General features: G+C 39.2%; 1 protein-coding gene across 2 annotated transcripts in view; it reads left to right on the plus strand.

Moving 5' to 3' along the window:
* The window catches only part of RDH13 (retinol dehydrogenase 13), a 163,049-nt gene that overhangs the window by 53,420 nt on the left and 90,146 nt on the right, over positions 1–19,483 (plus strand). Inside the window, exon 2 of one of the 2 annotated variants that reach the window (XM_085611594.1) lies at positions 6,076–6,194. The exons of the other annotated variant lie outside the window; for it this stretch is intronic. Within the exon in view, the coding sequence (XP_085467720.1) occupies positions 6,076–6,194 (119 nt within the window). The remainder of the gene's footprint in view (positions 1–6,075; positions 6,195–19,483) is intronic. 2 annotated transcript variants of the gene reach the window in all.

The raw sequence follows: 19,483 nt of genomic DNA on the forward strand, positions 1-19,483 counted from the left end.
ACACATTCTGAAACCTTTTTTTTAAATTTATTTAAATGCACATGTCCAAGCTGTTTTTTTTTCAGACCACCACCGTGTGTATTCTCTGTGACTGCCTACACTCCAGCAGGGGCAACCAGCCTTAGTGATGCTGAATGTATTTGCATTACAGACTTAAACCTGAAAACCCCACTCGCTTCTAATTACTGTGCATGACTATACATGGCAAGCACATGGGTGTGTGCTAAGCCTCTGCTTCTTCCCCCAAAAATTCGCTCCTCTTTTCCATCTACTGCAACTGTGAAATCACCAGAGCAAGACGCAATAAATCTCTGCCTATAATTATTCTATGCACACAGAGTCATGTTTTCACATTAGTGCCAAAACGAAATTTCTTTGCCAATTTGAAAGCACACTTACTGCTCTTTTTTTTTCGGGCCAAGTGAAAATCTCTTTTTACAATTTGAAATCACTTTTACAGACTGACACATTCTGAAACCTTTTTTTTAAATTTATTTAAATGCACATGTCCAAGCTGTTTTTTTTTCAGACCACCACCGTGTGTATTCTCTGTGACTGCCTACACTCCAGCAGGGGCAACCAGCCTTAGTGATGCTGAATGTATTTGCATTACAGACTTAAACCTGAAAACCCCACTGGCTTGTAAATACTGTGCATGACTATACACGGCAAGGACATGGGTGTGTGCTAAGCCTCTGCTTCTTCCCCCAAAAATTCGCTCCCCCTTTCCATCTACTGCAACTGTGAAATCACCAGAGCAAGACGCAATAAATCTCTGCCTATAATTCTTCTATGCACACAGAGTCATGTTTTCACATTAGTGCCAAAACGAAATTTCTTTGCCAATTTGAAAGCACACTTACTGCTCTTTTTTTTTCGGGCCAAGTGAAAATCTCTTTTTACAATTTGAAATCACTTTTACAGACTGACACATTCTGAAACCTTTTTTTTAAATTTATTTAAATGCACATGTCCAAGCTGTTTTTTTTTCAGACCACCACCGTGTGTATTCTCTGTGACTGCCTACACTCCAGCAGGGGCAACCAGCCTTAGTGATGCTGAATGTATTTGCATTACAGACTTAAACCTGAAAACCCCACTCGCTTCTAATTACTGTGCATGACTATACATGGCAAGCACATGGGTGTGTGCTAAGCCTCTGCTTCTTCCCTCAAAAATTCGCTTCTCTTTTCCATCTACTGCAACTGTGAAATCACCAGAGCAAGACGCAATAAATCTCTGCCTATAATTCTTCTATGCACACAGAGTCATGTTTTCACATTAGTGCCAAAACGAAATTTCTTTGCCAATTTGAAAGCACACTTACTGCTCTTTTTTTTCCGGGCCAAGTGAAAATCTCTTTTTACAATTTGAAATCACTTTTACAGACTGACACATTCTGAAACCTTTTTTTTAAATTTATTTAAATGCACATGTCCAAGCTGTTTTTTTTTCAGACCACCACCGTGTGTATTCTCTGTGACTGCCTACACTCCAGCAGGGGCAACCAGCCTTAGTGATGCTGAATGTATTTGCATTACAGACTTAAACCTGAAAACCCCACTCGCTTCTAATTACTGTGCATGACTATACATGGCAAGCACATGGGTGTGTGCTAAGCCTCTGCTTCTTCCCCCAAAAATTCGCTCCCCCTTTCCATCTACTGCAACTGTGAAATCACCAGAGCAAGACGCAATAAATCTCTGCCTATAATTCTTCCATGCACACAGAGTCATGTTTTCACATTAGTGCCAAAACGAAATTTCTTTGCCAATTTGAAAGCACACTTACTGCTCTTTTTTTTTCGGGCCAAGTGAAAATCTCTTTTTACAATTTGAAATCACTTTTACAGACTGACACATTCTGAAACCTTTTTTTTAATTTTATTTAAATGCACATGTCCAAGCTGTTTTTTTTTCAGACCACCACCGTGTGTATTCTCTGTGACTGCCTACACTCCAGCAGGGGCAACCAGCCTTAGTGATGCTGAATGTATTTGCATTACAGACTTAAACCTGAAAACCCCACTCGCTTCTAATTACTGTGCATGACTATACATGGCAAGCACATGGGTGTGTGCTAAGCCTCTGCTTCTTCCCCCCAAAATTCGCTCCCCCTTTCCATCTACTGCAACTGTGAAATCACCAGAGCAAGACGCAATAAATCTCTGCCTATAATTCTTCTATGCACACAGAGTCATGTTTTCACATTAGTGCCAAAACGAAATTTCTTTGCCAATTTGAAAGCACACTTACTGCTCTTTTTTTTTCGGGCCAAGTGAAAATCTCTTTTTACAATTTGAAATCACTTTTACAGACTGACACATTCTGAAACCTTTTTTTTAAATTTATTTAAATGCACATGTCCAAGCTGTTTTTTTTTCAGACCACCACCGTGTGTATTCTCTGTGACTGCCTACACTCCAGCAGGGGCAACCAGCCTTAGTGATGCTGAATGTATTTGCATTACAGACTTAAACCTGAAAACCCCACTCGCTTCTAATTACTGTGCATGACTATACATGGCAAGCACATGGGTGTGTGCTAAGCCTCTGCTTCTTCCCCCAAAAATTCGCTCCTCTTTTCCATCTACTGCAACTGTGAAATCACCAGAGCAAGACGCAATAAATCTCTGCCTATAATTCTTCTATGCACACAGAGTCATGTTTTCACATTAGTGCCAAAACGAAATTTCTTTGCCAATTTGAAAGCACACTTACTGCTCTTTTTTTTTCGGGCCAAGTGAAAATCACTTTTACAGACTGACACATTATGAAACCACCATGTGTAACTACAACAAAAACAATTCCCATTTCTATTATTCATTTCTTAAGTTACCACATACATCCCCTCTCAAACTGTAAACTCACCTTTAAAATTAGTTAGTTGTGAAAGAAATGTGACACTCAAACAGCAGATTATCAGAGCCAGGATCTCTGTTGTGTTCACCTCTCTCCTCTCAGCAGAACCAGATAATGGCAAACTTTCCCTCTATTTTTCCACACATATACATGTAAGTTTCAAATCTCAGTGCTTCCCCCTTTTTTTCAAATGTAATCACACATTTCTATTGGTTGAAAACCAACCCTTTTCCAAAAGTACCCTGCCCCCAACTTGACTTCTGCCTAGTACCCTTCCCCCAACTTGACTTCTGCCTGCTACCATAGCAACAGCTCATGGAACACTGCTGTGTGCAGTTAGGTCAGAAGTTCGACACACAATGTTTCAATTCCACAGAGCAAGAGTGCTTGACTTTTCAAACCTAACAGCAAATCCATAGTACTGTTCTTTGGTTACACATTTTTTTGTACCAATACAAAACATGCTTCTATTAATTTTCACATACAGCCTAGTTTTTTTTCTAGAATGGTATGAAACAGCCAATCAGTTCTTTTTGTTTTGTAAAAAATATGTATGCCTCCATTTCCAAACTGTCTTTCTTTTCATATTGCCATTCTACTGAAAGACACCTCCTGAGTGCATCCAGTTCTCCTTTGAAGATGTTCACAGTGTGGATTGTAGGGCACAGCTATGTCTTCTGGAGTGAAAAGTTTGCAGAGAAAACAGATATGGTGAGAGACCTTGCTTTGCCAAATGTAGACATTAAATGGATTGGTCAGAGAGGGTTAAAGTGGCACCAATTGATGCCATTGGTGAAATCCTTCATTCAAATCCAACACCCTGACCTCATAATAGTGCACTGTGGTGGCAATGACCTAGGCACTTTGACTGGGGTAGGTCTGGAAATGCTTATGAAGGACACCTTTGCACAACTGTTTACACTTTTCCCTAAAACTGCCTTTGTGTTTTCCAACATATGCCAAAGGCAAAAATGGAACTGGTCCAATCATTTCTGTCCACAGATTGACAAAGCAAGAAAGCACGTCAACAAATCTGTTTCTGCTTTCCTCCGTGACTATGGTATGGGTGCCATTTACCACAACAACTTGCGTTACGACATGCAAGACATTTATAGAGGAGATGGTGTGCACTTCAATGATGAAGGGAACAGAGTCTTCCTCTTGAACCTTAGACTCTGCATCGGTACTTACTTGTAGGTACCACTAAAAAAATGACTCCATAAACACAACAGCTCTTTTTAGAGCTCCCTAATTTCTAAACTCTTAAATCTGCTTTTCATTTATTTATTTTTATTTTTTTTACCGTACGCTTACCGTAAGCTTACCGTACGCGTACCCCGTGATTTTTTTTAAAATCAATAAATGGTTTTTTTGTACTTTTCTGTCCTTCTTTGACCCCCTTACAATTGTTAGGGGGTCTGTAACTCTCCTCATTGCCCCCTTTCCTTGTTTTCACTCTTTTTTTTCAGAGTGAAATACACAAAATGGCGGCCGCCGCTTCCTGGTTTCGGCCGATTCGAATGTTTACTAAGATCTAAGAGCCAATCAGAATCGCGCTCGCGCACGCCACCGTACGCTTACCGTAAGCGTACGGTAAGCGTACCGTAAGCGGGCTCAGATATATATATTGATTTAAAGGCTATTTTCTCAGAATCTACTGAACAGATTTACACCAAACCTACAAAAGGCACTTCCTTGACCTAGGGACTACCTCTCTGCCAAATTTTGAGTAATTCTGTTCAGCCGTTCGGGCTGTAGCTCGTTCTAAAGGTCCTATGGAAAAATGCATGGGAAAAACGCGTTTTGGGACCCCCCTTTTATCTCAGCCCCCGCTTGACGGATCCCCCCGAGACTTTCAGGGTAGGAGCGGAGCGTAGCGCCCCACCTATTTTGAGAAATTCGCGAGGATTCGTCGACCGGCGCCAAAGTTATTCAAAATAGAATGTTGCGGATTTCCTATGGAAACGTGGTCCTAACTATAACTACCTACTGGCGACCGCCAGTAGGTAATATATATATATATATATATATATATATATATATATATATATATATATATATATATATATATATATATATATATATATATATATTAAGGTACATAGATGTGGAATTAAAAATAGTAAATCTATGCTTACCTTCTTGGTATTTTGCACAATGTTTTTTTTGTCCATATTTTAACATGCAACCTTCACCAGGCCCTTGTCTCATCAGAGCACCTTTAATCTTGACCTTGTTTCTTGAGTCACTGTTACTTTTGTTGCTTATTGTGATCACTCTGGCAAACTCAAGCCCGAGTGGAGGCTCAGTCATCCACGTGAAGCAAAGGATCACCCACACTACTACGCTTTATAATCAGGGCTCTAAAAATCATAGAAAGTGCATTAGACCTGCAGGTCTAGTAACCTACAAAATCTCCTGGATCCAATTGAAATGCACTTGACCTCTAATCTGAAAGCTAAACAAATGTGACATGTTAACAAGATTTAAAAGCATTTTTATTGCTCATTTACATTGTGAGCGATAAAGATGCCTTTAAATCTTGCTATCTTGTCACATTTCCCCTGTTTTCAGAGGCAGAGGTCAAGTGTCAGTTTGTATTCCTACTGGCCAGTATGGGCGAGTAGGACCTAAAAATAGCTCGTCCTGAATTAATCTGACTCACAAATGCGAGCGGTGGAGTGAATTTTTCGACCCCTGATAATGTATACAAATATTCCTATTATAACATAACCTTTCAGAATTCCTAATCACTCTGAATGATATGCATGCAGGGCTTCTGGTCAACAGAGTGCATATGTCAGTGATTTTATATTCTAGTACAGACACTATCTTTGGATCAGGTTACCTTTATGTTTTTACCATCAATAGACAGATAGTGGAAGACTCTGCTAATTATGTATGGCTTGTCTTATTGATTATGAAAATAAATGGATTTGTAAAACTATAAATGCCAATAGACCTGATTGAGGCGGGACACTGCCGATTTTGTAGTCCATAAAGGGCTTTATTTTAGCAGTCTCCTGCCTCAAATTGTCTCTGCTTCAATAAAAGTGTATGGGGAAAATACAGCCCTCTGTCTTTTTTTGCAAAACCTTCTTATTTCTCATTTCAAAATGTTGGCATGTATGTGAAACATATAGCAAGTAACAAAAGCATCACAGTTTGCAAGCAAGAGGAATAATTAGTAATGTGCATGTATCTCTGTTTTTTAGGGACTATATGGGCGGTGGCGCCTGTCACAGCAAGGCTGCGATTAAAGGCAAGACTGTAATTATAACTGGTGCAAATACTGGTATTGGTAAAGAAACCGCCTTGGAGTTAGCTAAACGAGGTAAATGTATGTATTATTTGTGTTTGCCTCAATCAGAAGCCACAAGATTCTGGAAATGATCATACTTACTAATCCAGTATAGAAACACAAAGCTACTGCACGATGGCGTCTTAAAATTCTGTCTGTGTGTAGTATTTACAAATTCTATCTGTGTTGTAATTGCAAAGCCAAAGGAGAAACTCATTGCAAGATAAATAAAATACGACATCAACAAGTTTAAAAGGAAATACAGTAATAAGTTGAAAAATTATGTGAAGTAGTAGTTCTTAACCGTTTGACTTCTGTGGATCCCCTCTTAACCATTACTGGAATCTGGAGACCCCCACTGAATCATTATTGGAATTCGGGGGCCCCCACTGAGTTATTATTCGAGTCAAAAGAACCCCACTTAGTGAGTTTTGGAAAGTGGGGACCCCAGTCTAGCCAATTTCGATGATCTGAGCTGCAAAACAACACAGAAAGAAGCATTCATTAACCAAATACACAAATGATTAAATATTAAATTTAATTAAACAATAAATATAAAAAATGCAAATGTTAAGCTTAATGAAAAGGTTGAAGCTTTTCTGAATTAAATTGAGGCCACCCATGGTCCATAACATTACTCTGTTAGAGGCACTTGCACTCCTCTCACGAACCAATGTGAGGATACAACTTAATTTTTAGCCTCTAATTTCAAATTCCTTTACAGAACCTTTAAATATTTTTAATTTTACATTTCCCTTCACTTTTTTTATATACACCATATCAATCTGTTATTATCATTTTATTTTCTAAGCAGTCGTGGATGCCCTGAGTGGGCGTCACGTACCCCCATGGGTACCCACACCTCAGGTTAGGAACCACTGATGTAAAGCATTTTAAATAGCTTTGCAAAGGGACAGAGTCTGCTACAATAGCAGTGTATACTCAAGTGAAATACCCACCTTGATAATATTTAGAGGTGCCTTGTGACCAACTACTTCCTTTATTATCTTACCCACTACCATCCAAAAGGAATTTAAAGCTGGGCAGTCAAAAAACACATTCAGATTTTCTGGTGAAGGAACTTTATGTCGCAAACATGCTCGTACCGTCTCTAGTTTCACCTGTATTCTTTTCTGAATTAAGGCCACAAACAAGTCATTGATCTTAGTTTTGGACTACGACTCAAACAGGAAAGAGAGCTGTCGAAGTTGGATCCCCAAGCCATAAAACCATAGATCCGGAAAAGCCAAAGTAACCTTCAACAAAGTGTTTTCACCCTTTTCCACAGCAGACTACTTTATACTACCGTTTAAACCGAGCCAACATGGACTGTCATTTCGGTAATGCTAATTTTCCAACATGGAGGGAAATGTAATTAAACTATTGAATATGACTCCTTACATCGCATGCCAATACCATGCGTGCCATTACTGATGCAGCGTGGAATTTTAAATCCTCCCTTCGTCACAGATCAAATATCACACTAGCTCATTCACTCAATACATTCATTGGTGGGGCCCATAACACCAATACTCACATTTCATTGATCGTTCTCACGGGAGAGATAAATTATCCAAACACTGACATGAAAGGAATATCTTTCAATTAAAGAACCTAATTTACCTGAACATACATTAAGTATCTTTATTAAACTCAGAACCTCGTGATATTCCCCTCATTTAGTCGACAGATCAGTTAGTTGATTTTGGATATTTGGTGACTCAATTCTTTAATCTACATCAGTGGTTCCCAAACTTTTGACTCCTGAGGACCCCACTGAGTCACCACTGGAAGTCGGGGACCACCAAGCAATTTGTATGATTTAAATTTCAAACGTTAAAACTGTAATTCGAAAAAAATAAACACGTGTACACACAAAACAAATACTCGAATTACTAAGGATTTTAGAGGCATATTTACAAACCCCTACCACCATGGAAACATCACTTTTTGCAACGTTCGCGTGTCGATAGGGGCTTCGCCTTATTTACAAGGCAGCGGTAAGCCACTTACATGGCTTAACGCTGCCTTTTAAATAAGGCCCCCTTTTGCGCAATGCATAGCGTGAAAGGGGTGGGTAGTGGGTTTTGCAGTGGGTGTTCCACCGCAAAACCCATTGATTTTGATGCTGCCCCCTATTCATAGGGGCAGCATAAATAGAAGGCAGCGCCAAAATTAACACCAAGGAAAACCAGGTCTTAACTTGGCGATACGAGGAGAAATGCTTTATTTCTCCTCATTTTTGCTTTTTCCATGTGTGCTGCCTTGTGCAGCACACATGGAAAAAGCAAAACGCCTTGCATTGTTTATGTTCAGGAAGGTGACCCTTCCTGCACATAAATAATCATTAAAAAAATGGCATTTTCTAACTTCCATGTGTGCTGCATTAAGCTGCACACATACAAGTGAAAAAACCCCATTTCAAGATTGTTTATGTGCAAGAAGGGGGGACCTTCCTTTACATAAACAATCTCCCCCTGCACGCAGACACCCTTGCACTGTGTTGCAAGGGTGCCTGCATTGGTGCTACACTGCTAAGTGTAGCACCAGCACAGGGCGAAATGTAGGGCTGCACTAAATTCTTGTAAATATGGTGCAGCCCTGCGTTTCTGAAGTGGCGGTGCGTGTCGTTAAGCCACAGAGGCTAACAACACGCTCCACCACTACTTTTGTAAATAACCCCCTTAGTATTTTATATTGAATGAATTTGCAAAAAACTAAAATTTTAATGGGAAGGTTGGTGCTGCATCTCTATGACTAACTTTTAAATGGTTGGTTTTATTTCGCAGTACGAGGCTCCTACTCCAGCCAGGGCCAGACTGGAAACCCAAAGCAGCCCTGGCAAATGTTTTCAGACCAGTCCCCATACGGTGCACACCAAGTGCATTGATTGTGAATGACCACTACAAAGGGGGCTTTGGGAGTCTCTACCCCCAAAGAAATTTAGAAAACAATGGTGCAGTCTACAACACGTTTATCACTTTACATCACACACATATAGAGACAATTAATCATAAGTGTAAATCAGTGTATAGAAAATGTTACATAAGGCAAAGGGGACTACAAGGTGTAGGATTCACATGTCATTTATACTGGTAGGCATTTTTAAAGAGTGCTTGGTCTGGAGAAGCACAAAAAACTCGAGATTCAGAACATTAGACAGTGGTTAGCATTGACTTTAACAATAAAAATGTTTTTCCACCCTGATAAACCTTTTTAGCAGCATCGGGATAATGAAAGACCGGGAAAAAACATAAGTTACTAACTAGTACCATGCAGTTTGCAAGCAGCTCTTTGATGACAGTTTATAGGTAACTGTGCTAGATTACGGTTGTCACTTATGTACTGCACAGTAACAAAATAAATTTTGGGACAAAAGCAGTAACCCACTCACCTATGCACATAAAATACTGTTATTTAAAATGCATGGTACACGTTCTTTGCAATAGGCATATTAACCCTCTGTGCTACATTAGATAACTCAAAGCTGCCACAGGACAAAACTCTAATCTCTCTCCAGCAGGTACATTAATCACTGTGTTATCTTGACACTTTTATTGTTGCTGGAAAACTGCTAATTATACAAGTGCAGTGCTTTTTAAACTGCTGCCTGCGGACCCCCTGTGAAAGTGTCCGGGACCCCTGGGGGTCCCCGGACCACAGTTTGGGAAACACTGATCTACATCTAATCTGATTCTAGTCTCTTCAGATAAATCACCCAACACATTTGTTTGTTAGAATAATAATTTTGTTTATCTAATCAATTGCAGATTTAATAAATCATAAACCAAGCCACAAAAACATCATATTTACTTAATCTGGCTATTTGTCGTCCTCTAAGTCAATCAAGTCGTGCAAAGTCTTTAATTCATCAAAGTCAGGCATCAATTCAGTCTTTCAAAGATTCAGGATAACAGCTGTCCAGCAGTGTCACCGTCCTCTCCGTCAGCATAACGTCAGGAAAAAGGAAAAGGAACTGGAACTTTATTTAACTCCCTAGTCTACCTTCTTTTATAATGAAATTAATGTCAAAATGTAACAAAATCAGTTTTAGAAAATCCTGATTGGCTGGTTTGGGGTCATTCGGTAAAGTTCTCACATAGTCCGTTAGGTTAAGTCATCATACTTGCTGGTTCCGGTTTTAAAGACAGTCCTTTGTTTCGTGATTTTGCGAAGCTCCCAGGGTGTCCTTGATGGGTACATCTTGCCTGGGGTCAGGACGAGGCCACTGTTGCTGGCGGTGGCGCAGGCGCACTTCACCCAAAACCTCGTGAAACGGTAGCAGTCACGTTGTGTGTCTCAGTCAGCCATCTTTTCTTAGGTCCAAATGGTCAACTTAAGTAAAACAAACACAAAACGTAATTAAAACATTGAAATGGCTAGTAAAATGTTAACCTCTCACTAATTCCCCTATGTGTAAGTAATTATCTAGCATGATAGCAACATTTAAAGCGTTTATATTCACCCAGTGATGTCATCCGGTGCGACTCACAATTACGTCACAAAAGCAACATATATCATACAATATTCTAATTTTCTACCATTAGTATGCGTACATATATTAGTATACAATTAGTTTAGCCATGCAAAATGCAAATCCCACGTGTAATTCTTTTGTTAATATAATTGGTGAGTTATCACTTCAAACGGATTAATAATATTACAATTAATAGATTATTCGGATTATACAAAATTTTGTACTACCCGCTCCAGCAATCCTCCCTTTGGTGATTATATCACCACACCAACAACATTTTGTATACCTTTTATGGAATTTCAAAGTGATTTCTTGTTTTTATTCATAGTTCAGTTTCCCCTGTCTCTTCTCTTTTTGCTGATTAATACATACTCTCCTTTATTTCCTCCAATTCTATCTCATCAAATTCGCTCTCTTGTTTTACGTCTTTTCTCTTTTTGACTTTTTCTGGGTTTTTTTCTTTTTACAACAGATACACCCTAATCTTATCAATAATACTATAAAATCACACGTTAATTGAAATAATATCTTACCTATAAAAGTACTACCTAAATTTACTAAGAAATTTTTAATAGCTGATATCTTCCTTCCAATCTTTTCCTATACACCTTCAACCTCCAGTGGTACAATTTCATCATGCAATTCTGTAATATTTTTAATAAAAATGTTCAAATCTTTACTTTCATCAGGAATGTAAGCACAACAATTTTGAACTTTCAGCATTCCACAGACTCCACCCTCTTTTGCCAATAAGATATCAAGGGCAAGTCGATTTTGCATTACCATAGCACACATGGCAACCATTTCAGTGTTTACCAATAAAAATCCTCCAGCGGAGCTTGTTGACAAGCGATCCACTACTGTTGAAAGTCTTCTAATTTTGTTTGCATTCAGAGATATTCCCACTGCCGGTATCAATGCTCCAAAAATATCACCAACAATTTCTGCCCAAGATTCTCTCTTACTACGTACTAAATAACTACCTAAGTTATGTACACCATTTTCTCCTCTATCCATGTGAAATATCTGTGGAAAAACCAGGCCTACATAACATGTGCCATACCAATGGTCTGCCAAACGATAATATGCCCTGTTCTCACAAATGAAATATAGTCCAGGAAAAACTGGATCTTTCCACCTTTAAATCCCCATCCACCCATGATTCGGTATGTATCATGGCACTCGCTATTCCCTACAAAAAAATTATCATATGCAGTTTGATTCCTTCTAATACACAATTTTCCTTTCTGAGGCCAATCTAAAGCCATGGTTGGACTCGTTTCCCCTTTCAAGTGTTTTTCCATTTCTACATCCCATACTGTTTTCTCCACCTTTTCTTCTGAAGCCTTTCTTTGCATTTTCAGTCTCCTTTCTTCAACCATATCTAAAAATGTCTTTTTTTCTTTCTTTAAACTGCAAGTCAAATTGTTTTTAAATATGTATTCTAATGTTAGTTCTTTAGTCTCTAAGAAAAATTCACCTAACGCCTTTGCAGGTTTTACCTTATTTAACTTTTTAATTGACGGTACTTGTGAAAATATAGTATCTACATCTGAAAAATAATTTTCTAATTTTCCTGTCTGATAAAATAAACTAGCTATTACACTACATGTTATTTCATAAGTCACTGGAAGGTGATGATAAGTCACTCCCTCCGATACAGAAGCAGGTAACTGCATGTAGACATAGCAGTCCCTTACATCCATTGTTTTTACATATTCATACAACAGTTTTGAAAACACATTATTAGAAAAATTAGTTATAGACCTGTCTTTATGTAAATAGTTGTTATCTATTCTAGTCGGAACTACCTTTTGAATCTTCCCTATATTAGTTATGTTTTCGCTATGTCCTTCTAATGTATCTATAGTAACTTTAAATGAGATCAGTAGAGCAAGTATACTCCATAGAAGCATTAATAATCCTGTACTACAACAACAACACATTTTACACCATCTCTTCAAAAATTTACATCTATCTTTTCTACTATCTATGTTTGCCATTTTTGCTAAAATTGGACGGTTTCTTTTGACTTAGCCTCTTCTACTTCACAACTAGTTTTCTAACCCAAGGCTCTAAGCACCTACTTGGTTCTACCAGTTTTTGTCTTTTTCGGTATTTAATTGTCTTTCTCTCAGTTGGTTTCTTGTCTCATTCAGTTTGGCATTTCATCATTTTTCACTTTTCCTTCGTTTTCAGTATCCGCTTCTTCTCCTATATCGGACAAGATAACTCTCAGGATTTCTGATTCTTCGTCTTCCTTAACCACTTCCGGTATAAACACCTCTGGATTTCCTTGGCTATCCGCCTCTTCTTTTACTTCAGGCAGGGCCGCATATGTCCATTCTGGTGATTTATACTTCTGGTTAGGTTTTCTGGTTCTTTTGCACTCTTTAATTTCAGTGGTTTCTTCGTCTCTTGATTTCACCAGACTTGTCACTTCATTCACCTGTTCAGCTCTTGGTGAACTTACTCGTGTCAGTCGGTATCTTAATCTTTTTATTTTATTCGGCCAAACATGATCTTTTGCTGCTCTTTTCAATCTACTTCCTTTATCATTCTTTTCAGTTCTCCAAGCTCTCTTTCTTAGAACTCGACCTTCAGGTATTTCATCTTCGCTTTCTTCTGACTCTGTTTCAACTTGCTTTTTACTCTCAACAGTTTCTTTTTCCAGCACTTCTTTAGATTTCCCTACTTCTGTCCCTCCTCGAATCTCCGTCATGCAATTTTCCTGCTGACTACTTGTCCCTGTTTCTAACTGGGTGTTGGAGTTCCCTACACCTCCTCGGGGGTCTTCCGCAATAATCTTTCCCTCTCTCTCTGTTTCTGGCACCTGTCCATCTAAATGTGTTGTTTCAGGTGGAATTTCTCTCAATCTTTCATCTGGCACTTCCTTCTCATGTGTTTCTTTTATTGTCTCTTCACTGTCTTTTGCTTTGGTTTTCTCTTGTTTTTCCTTTGAACACTTCGCTCCTTGTTCAGTCTCTGAGTCTGAACTGGTATCAAAAATCTGTAACCTTCTTCTCAGGGAAATACTTCTTGGAACATGTGTTAGACTTTGGTCTGCTTCCCCCCTTTCAGGGTTTTCTTTTGTTTTTGGCTCTTCGTCATCTGACTCAGTACTGGATTCTGATTCATCAAAATACTCCTTCTCCTTGCCGTCTACTGAATTTGGAATTCTCAATGTATGGCTTGCATGGATCCAGTTTTTCAATCCAGCACACTTTACAGCTGTCGTTGTGGTCAAGATGACTTGTCTTGGTTTTCCCCACCTCGGGACCAAACAGTTTCTTCTTCTGTGTACTTATATTCTCACCCAGTCCCCAGGGCTTAGATCATGAGCTGGCTTCTTTTCAAGGGTGGTTGCATCCGCTCCAACCTGATGAAACACAGAATGAACTGAGTCAGCCAGGCTTTTACAGTATTCCAACACCATGTCATCAGTTATAGTCATCAGCTTGTTGACTGGTATAAACACGTGCCGCATGGCTCGTCCCATGATGATTTCATGGGGGGTTAACCCTGTAGTTCTATCTGGAATTGATCTAATAGTCATGAGTACTAGAGGCAAGACATCAGGCCATTTCATACCTGTGGCTAAACACATTTTCCCTATTCTATTTTTGATGGTACCATTCATCTGTTCCACCACACCAGAAGCCTCTGGTCGGTAGGCACAATGTAGTTTTTGTTGTACATGCAATACTTCACAAATCAGTTTTATGATCTCATTATGAAAATATCCTCCTCGGTCTGATTCAGTTGTCACTGGGAACCCAAATCTAGGGATGAATTCCCTCAAAAGTAATTTTGCCACTGTCATCCCATCATTTCTTCTCGTTGGGAATGCCTCTACCCATCTGGAAAACAGACAGACCATAACCAAAACATACCTCAGTCTGTTACAGGGAGGCATCTCAATGAACTTTACATTCTGGTAAAAGGCCCTCCTTCTCGACCTATTGTTCCTAGACTCACTACTGTCTTTCTTCCTGGATTGTATTGCTGATATATTGGGCATCTCTGGCAAAGACTTTCTGCTACAAGTCGGAATTTTGCATTATACCAGGTTTGTTTAAAGGACCTGACCATAGCATCTTTCCCTATGTGTCCCTGTCCATGATACATCCGTGCCATGGCAGACATCATGCTATTAGGCATGACTGGTCTTCCATCTCGATAGACCCACACCTGATCTTTCTCTCTGGGTGCACATCCTGCTTTTACCCACTGCTTCATTTCCTCTTCTCCTGCTTCATCCTGTAATTGTCTCACTTCTTCCCATGTTCCCACAATGTTAGTAAACATCAAACAGCAAGAAATCACCTCTCTTTCCTTATACTGATTAATGGAATTCTGATTTCGGGCACAGTATTGTGCCATGTCATTCGCATATTTGTTACCAGTGGCAATATAATCACCACCTTGACTATGGGCAGCACACTTCACAACAGACAATTGCTTAGGCAACTGTATTGCTTCAAGCAATTTTCCAACCACTTCAGCATTCTTAATGGGAGTTCCAATTGATGTCAAAAAGCCTCTCTGCAGCCATATTTGACCGAAGTCGTGTACGACTCCGAATCCATACTGGCTGTCAGTCATCACAGTTACTCTCACTCTCTTTCCAATCTTACATGCTCTAGTCAAAGCAACAAGTTTGGCTACTTGTGCTGATTTTACTCCTTTCAGATATGATGCTTCTATTACTGCTGCAACCGTACATACCGCATAGGCTGCACTTAACACTCCATCATCTGTTCTCAAACAAGACCCATCCACAAACAGAACAAAATCACTTTCTGGTAAGGGTACATCTTTTATGTCAGGTCGAGGTTTTGTACAAAAATCAAGGACATCCAGACAGTCATGATCTGCTTCATCTCTAACTTCCACATTCTCAGCATCAGGCAGTAATGTTGAAGGATTCACATTCAAACATCTCACAAGACTTACATTCGTGGCACCTAGTATAACTTTCTCATATTTAGTCAGCCGACTATGTGTCATATACTGAGTGCGACTCCTTGTTAAAAGGATTGCCACATCATGAGGTACGTAAACTTTCACAGGATATCCCATCACAATTTCCTCACTCTGTTCCAAACTTCGGCATGTAGCAGCTACTGCTTTCAAACACCCAGGTAAGGCTACAGCTACTGGGTCCAACATTGATGAAAAATATGCAATTGGTCTCCTCAGTTTTCCATGCTTCTGTATTAGCACAGAAAGCGCACATCCATTTCTCTCACTGCAGTACAACTCAAACTCCTTTTCATAGTCAGGCATACCTAATGCAGGTGCTTCTCACAACCCAACTCTCAGTCGTTTGAATGCTGCCAATTCTTCTTTGTTCAAATCAATGGGATCTTTGACATCACTTCTTGTCAGTCGTACCAAAGGTTTTGCTATCAACTAAAAAAATGCTAATCCAATGACGACAATATCCAACCATTCCCAGAAACATTCTCACCTCTCTGTGGGTCATGGGTGGACTCATTCTTTTTACGATCTTGATCCTGTCTATCGTTATTTTCCTCAGTCCTTTTTCAATGTGATGTCCTAAATATTGTACTTCTTTCTTGCAAAATTGTAATTTTGATGCTAACACTTTAAGTCCTCCATCTGTCAAATGATTCAGCAAGGCTATCGGGTCAAGCTCACAAGCCTCACGGGTTTTCGACGCCACAAGAAGGTCGTCGATGTACTGGACTAATACTGAATTTTCGGGCATTTCTAGACTTTCCAAAGACTTCTTCAATAGCTGGTTAAATATCGAGGGGCTTTCTGTATACCCCTGTGGAATTCGGCACGAAGCCAAAATACGCTCTCCGAAACGAAATGCAAAAATTTGCTGACTGTCATGGTGCAATGGGATGGAAAAGAAAGCATGGCATAGATCAATTACTGTATACCATTCTGCGTCATGAGGAATCTGATATAGAATCACAGATGGATTTGGTACAATGGGACAACATGACACAACAATTTTGTTTATCTTTCTCAAATCTTGTACTATCCTGAACTTTTTCAGTCCCATTATTGGTGAATTACATAGACTACTCATTATTTCGCTCAAAATACCTTGTTTTATCATCTTTTCAATCACAGAAGTCACTCCTTCAATTACTTCAGGTGTCAATTTATATTGAGGGACATTTGGATAACTTACTCGTTCTTTTACTGTTATTTTTCCTGGATCTACATTTCTCATTAATCCTACGTCTTTTCCTGTGAAATCCCAAACTTCTGCCTTAACAGATTGTTTTAATTCTTTGGGTAATTCATCAGGGTTAAATACAGCATAGGTTTCAATAACCTTATTTTCCCTGTTTGTCATTTTCATTTTATACAGCACATCTTCATCTTGGGTTTCAAATGCTATACCATCCGGGGTACAAAATATAGTGCAGTTCATCTTGCACAACAAATCTCTACCTAACAAATTTACAGGACTGGTATCGCACACGACAAAGCGGTGCATTTCAGAAAATTTCCCTATGCTAACTTTCACTGGATCTGTAAGGTAAGTTTTAATCTGCCTGTTGGATACACCAACTACTTGGATCGTTTCATTCGAGAGAGGAAGATTCTTAACATCAGCTGATATGACAGTTGATCGAGTAGCACCAGTATCAACTAGGAAAGTAATGCTTTCATCATTAATCTTTCCATCCACAAATGGGCCTGACTGGTCTACTTCTAGAGCTGCGCCAAGTACGCACTCTTCTTCCTCCCTTCGGCTCCGTCAATAACTTTCTTCGGAATCACTCTCATCGCGTTGCAGCCAATACTGCGAAGCAGCGCTAGCGCGCTGCGGCTTATTTACCTGTCCTCCGTTGTAGAATCCCGTTTCATTACTATACCTCTGGGAATTTTTGCTCTGTGGAAAAGGCGGTTTTGGCACCTGATTCTGTTGTGTAACAACCTGCTGCTGTCGTTGCGGTTGACCACTCAGCTCATTCTGCACCTGTGGATTCAATGATGCATTTTCATCGTTAGTACTTGGGGGAAATTTACACTCGGATTTCCAATGCCCTATCCTACCGCAATTATGACACGGAAATTTCTTTTTAGCTTCCTCTATATTTCCTTTACCTTTCCCAGGACTAAATTTTTGTCTTGATCCTGTATTATTCGCTTGTTCTGCTATTTGTGCTTCCTGTCTCTCTGCTACCTTCACTTGTGCCCACATAGCCTTTTCTTTCAATTTTCTCTGTTTAGCTTCAATTTCATCACTGAAATATTTAGCATGTCTCAATACTTCGTATATTTTCTTATTCTGCCAATCTACAGTATGTTGCTTGATCATCTCACTAATTTCTGGACGAAGACCATATACAAACCTGTATACAAAATGACTTAGATCCTTTTCACTCAGATTTTCATCTCCACTAAACTGTTTAAAGGCCAAAATCAACCTCTCATAATATGCATGTACTGACTCTTTGCTTTCCTGATGCGTGCTGTCAATTTTTACCCAATCTGTCTCTTTAGGTGGAACCTTATTTTTCAGAAAGGCAATAACCTGTTCGTATTTCTTCATTACCTCAGGGTCTGGAGCCCCTGTTTTTGGATCTCTTGGGTATTCCTGTGTTGGCCAATCTATCATTATTTTACACTCTGTCCATAGGTCTGCTGGTACTATTATGCCAAACAGACTTTTTAGATCAATCCATAAGACTTTGGACAATTTCACAAATCTGTCTACCTGTCTATACAGACGGGTCTTTCACGTAGTCGAGGGAAGTCATTTGTGAATGACAAAATATCTTGCCTAGTCCATGGGACATGTACATATCCTCCTCCTGGAATTTCTCTCATAGGGCATTCTGTTACTACCTTCTCTTTTTCTCTAACAGGGAAAGCTGAAAAGGTTTTATCTGAAGCATCATCTCATTTTCGATACCATCTACTTTTCCATTTGTCCACTTCTCCCCAGTTTCTCAACAAATAATTATTTCCTTAATCTGACTCATTCGTCCTGTGGTATTCATATTTTCAATGTCCTTTTCAGTGAAATCTACTCAATATGGTTTCTGTAGGGCTTTTACCCATTTCATTTGCCACTTCTTCTAATCTTTCAAGGAGACTTTTTGCTCTCCAAGTTATGCTTTTACACAGAAATAACAACTCCTCATCCTGGTAGGGATTGTTCCTGCTATTAACTCTTCCAGTACCATTCGTAGTTTGGCCACATCTATTGACTGGGATTATTTGTCTTTTCTCTGCAAGCTTCTCAACCATTCTCTTAATTCCTCTGTAGATGGACCTACTGACTTCTCTACATTATCTTGTCCAGAATCCTTTGGTGTTTCTAATATTGACTCCACTGTTGTTATACGTCTTTCTGCACAATTCTGGCCTACAAGCGGATTATTTGAAACATTTGGTTCAATCATACTTATTGTCTATCTCCATGGATTGTCATTTTGACTCCATTTCGGCTGTTCAACCTGTTTATTGCTTTTATATGGGACCGTTAAACAATGTTCGCTATCTTTTTGTTTATCAAAAATAGGCATTACTGGACTTATCGTTACTGGGACTGTTACAGCTTCCAGATTTTTGGTTAATTCTCTTATTTTCTCTGTTAATTCTAAGGTTGTCTTTGCTAGTTCTGCTGAATTTTTACCATATATTTTACTGCCGGACTTCCTTTCTACCTCTCTAATGGAATAGTTTTTTCCCAAATCTTGGAACTCTGGTATCGATTTTATGATTCGTAAAGTTTCTTTCATTGGGGCACTTTGTGTCAATATTTCTGGTTCTGGCCGATATGGGGGTGGATTTTTATAGAACATGTCATCAAGAACATCATCCTCGGATTCATTCACTCCATACT

The sequence above is a fragment of the Triturus cristatus genome, chromosome 6 (assembly GCF_964204655.1).
Source record: "Triturus cristatus chromosome 6, aTriCri1.1, whole genome shotgun sequence".
Classification (NCBI taxonomy): domain Eukaryota; kingdom Metazoa; phylum Chordata; class Amphibia; order Caudata; family Salamandridae; genus Triturus; species Triturus cristatus.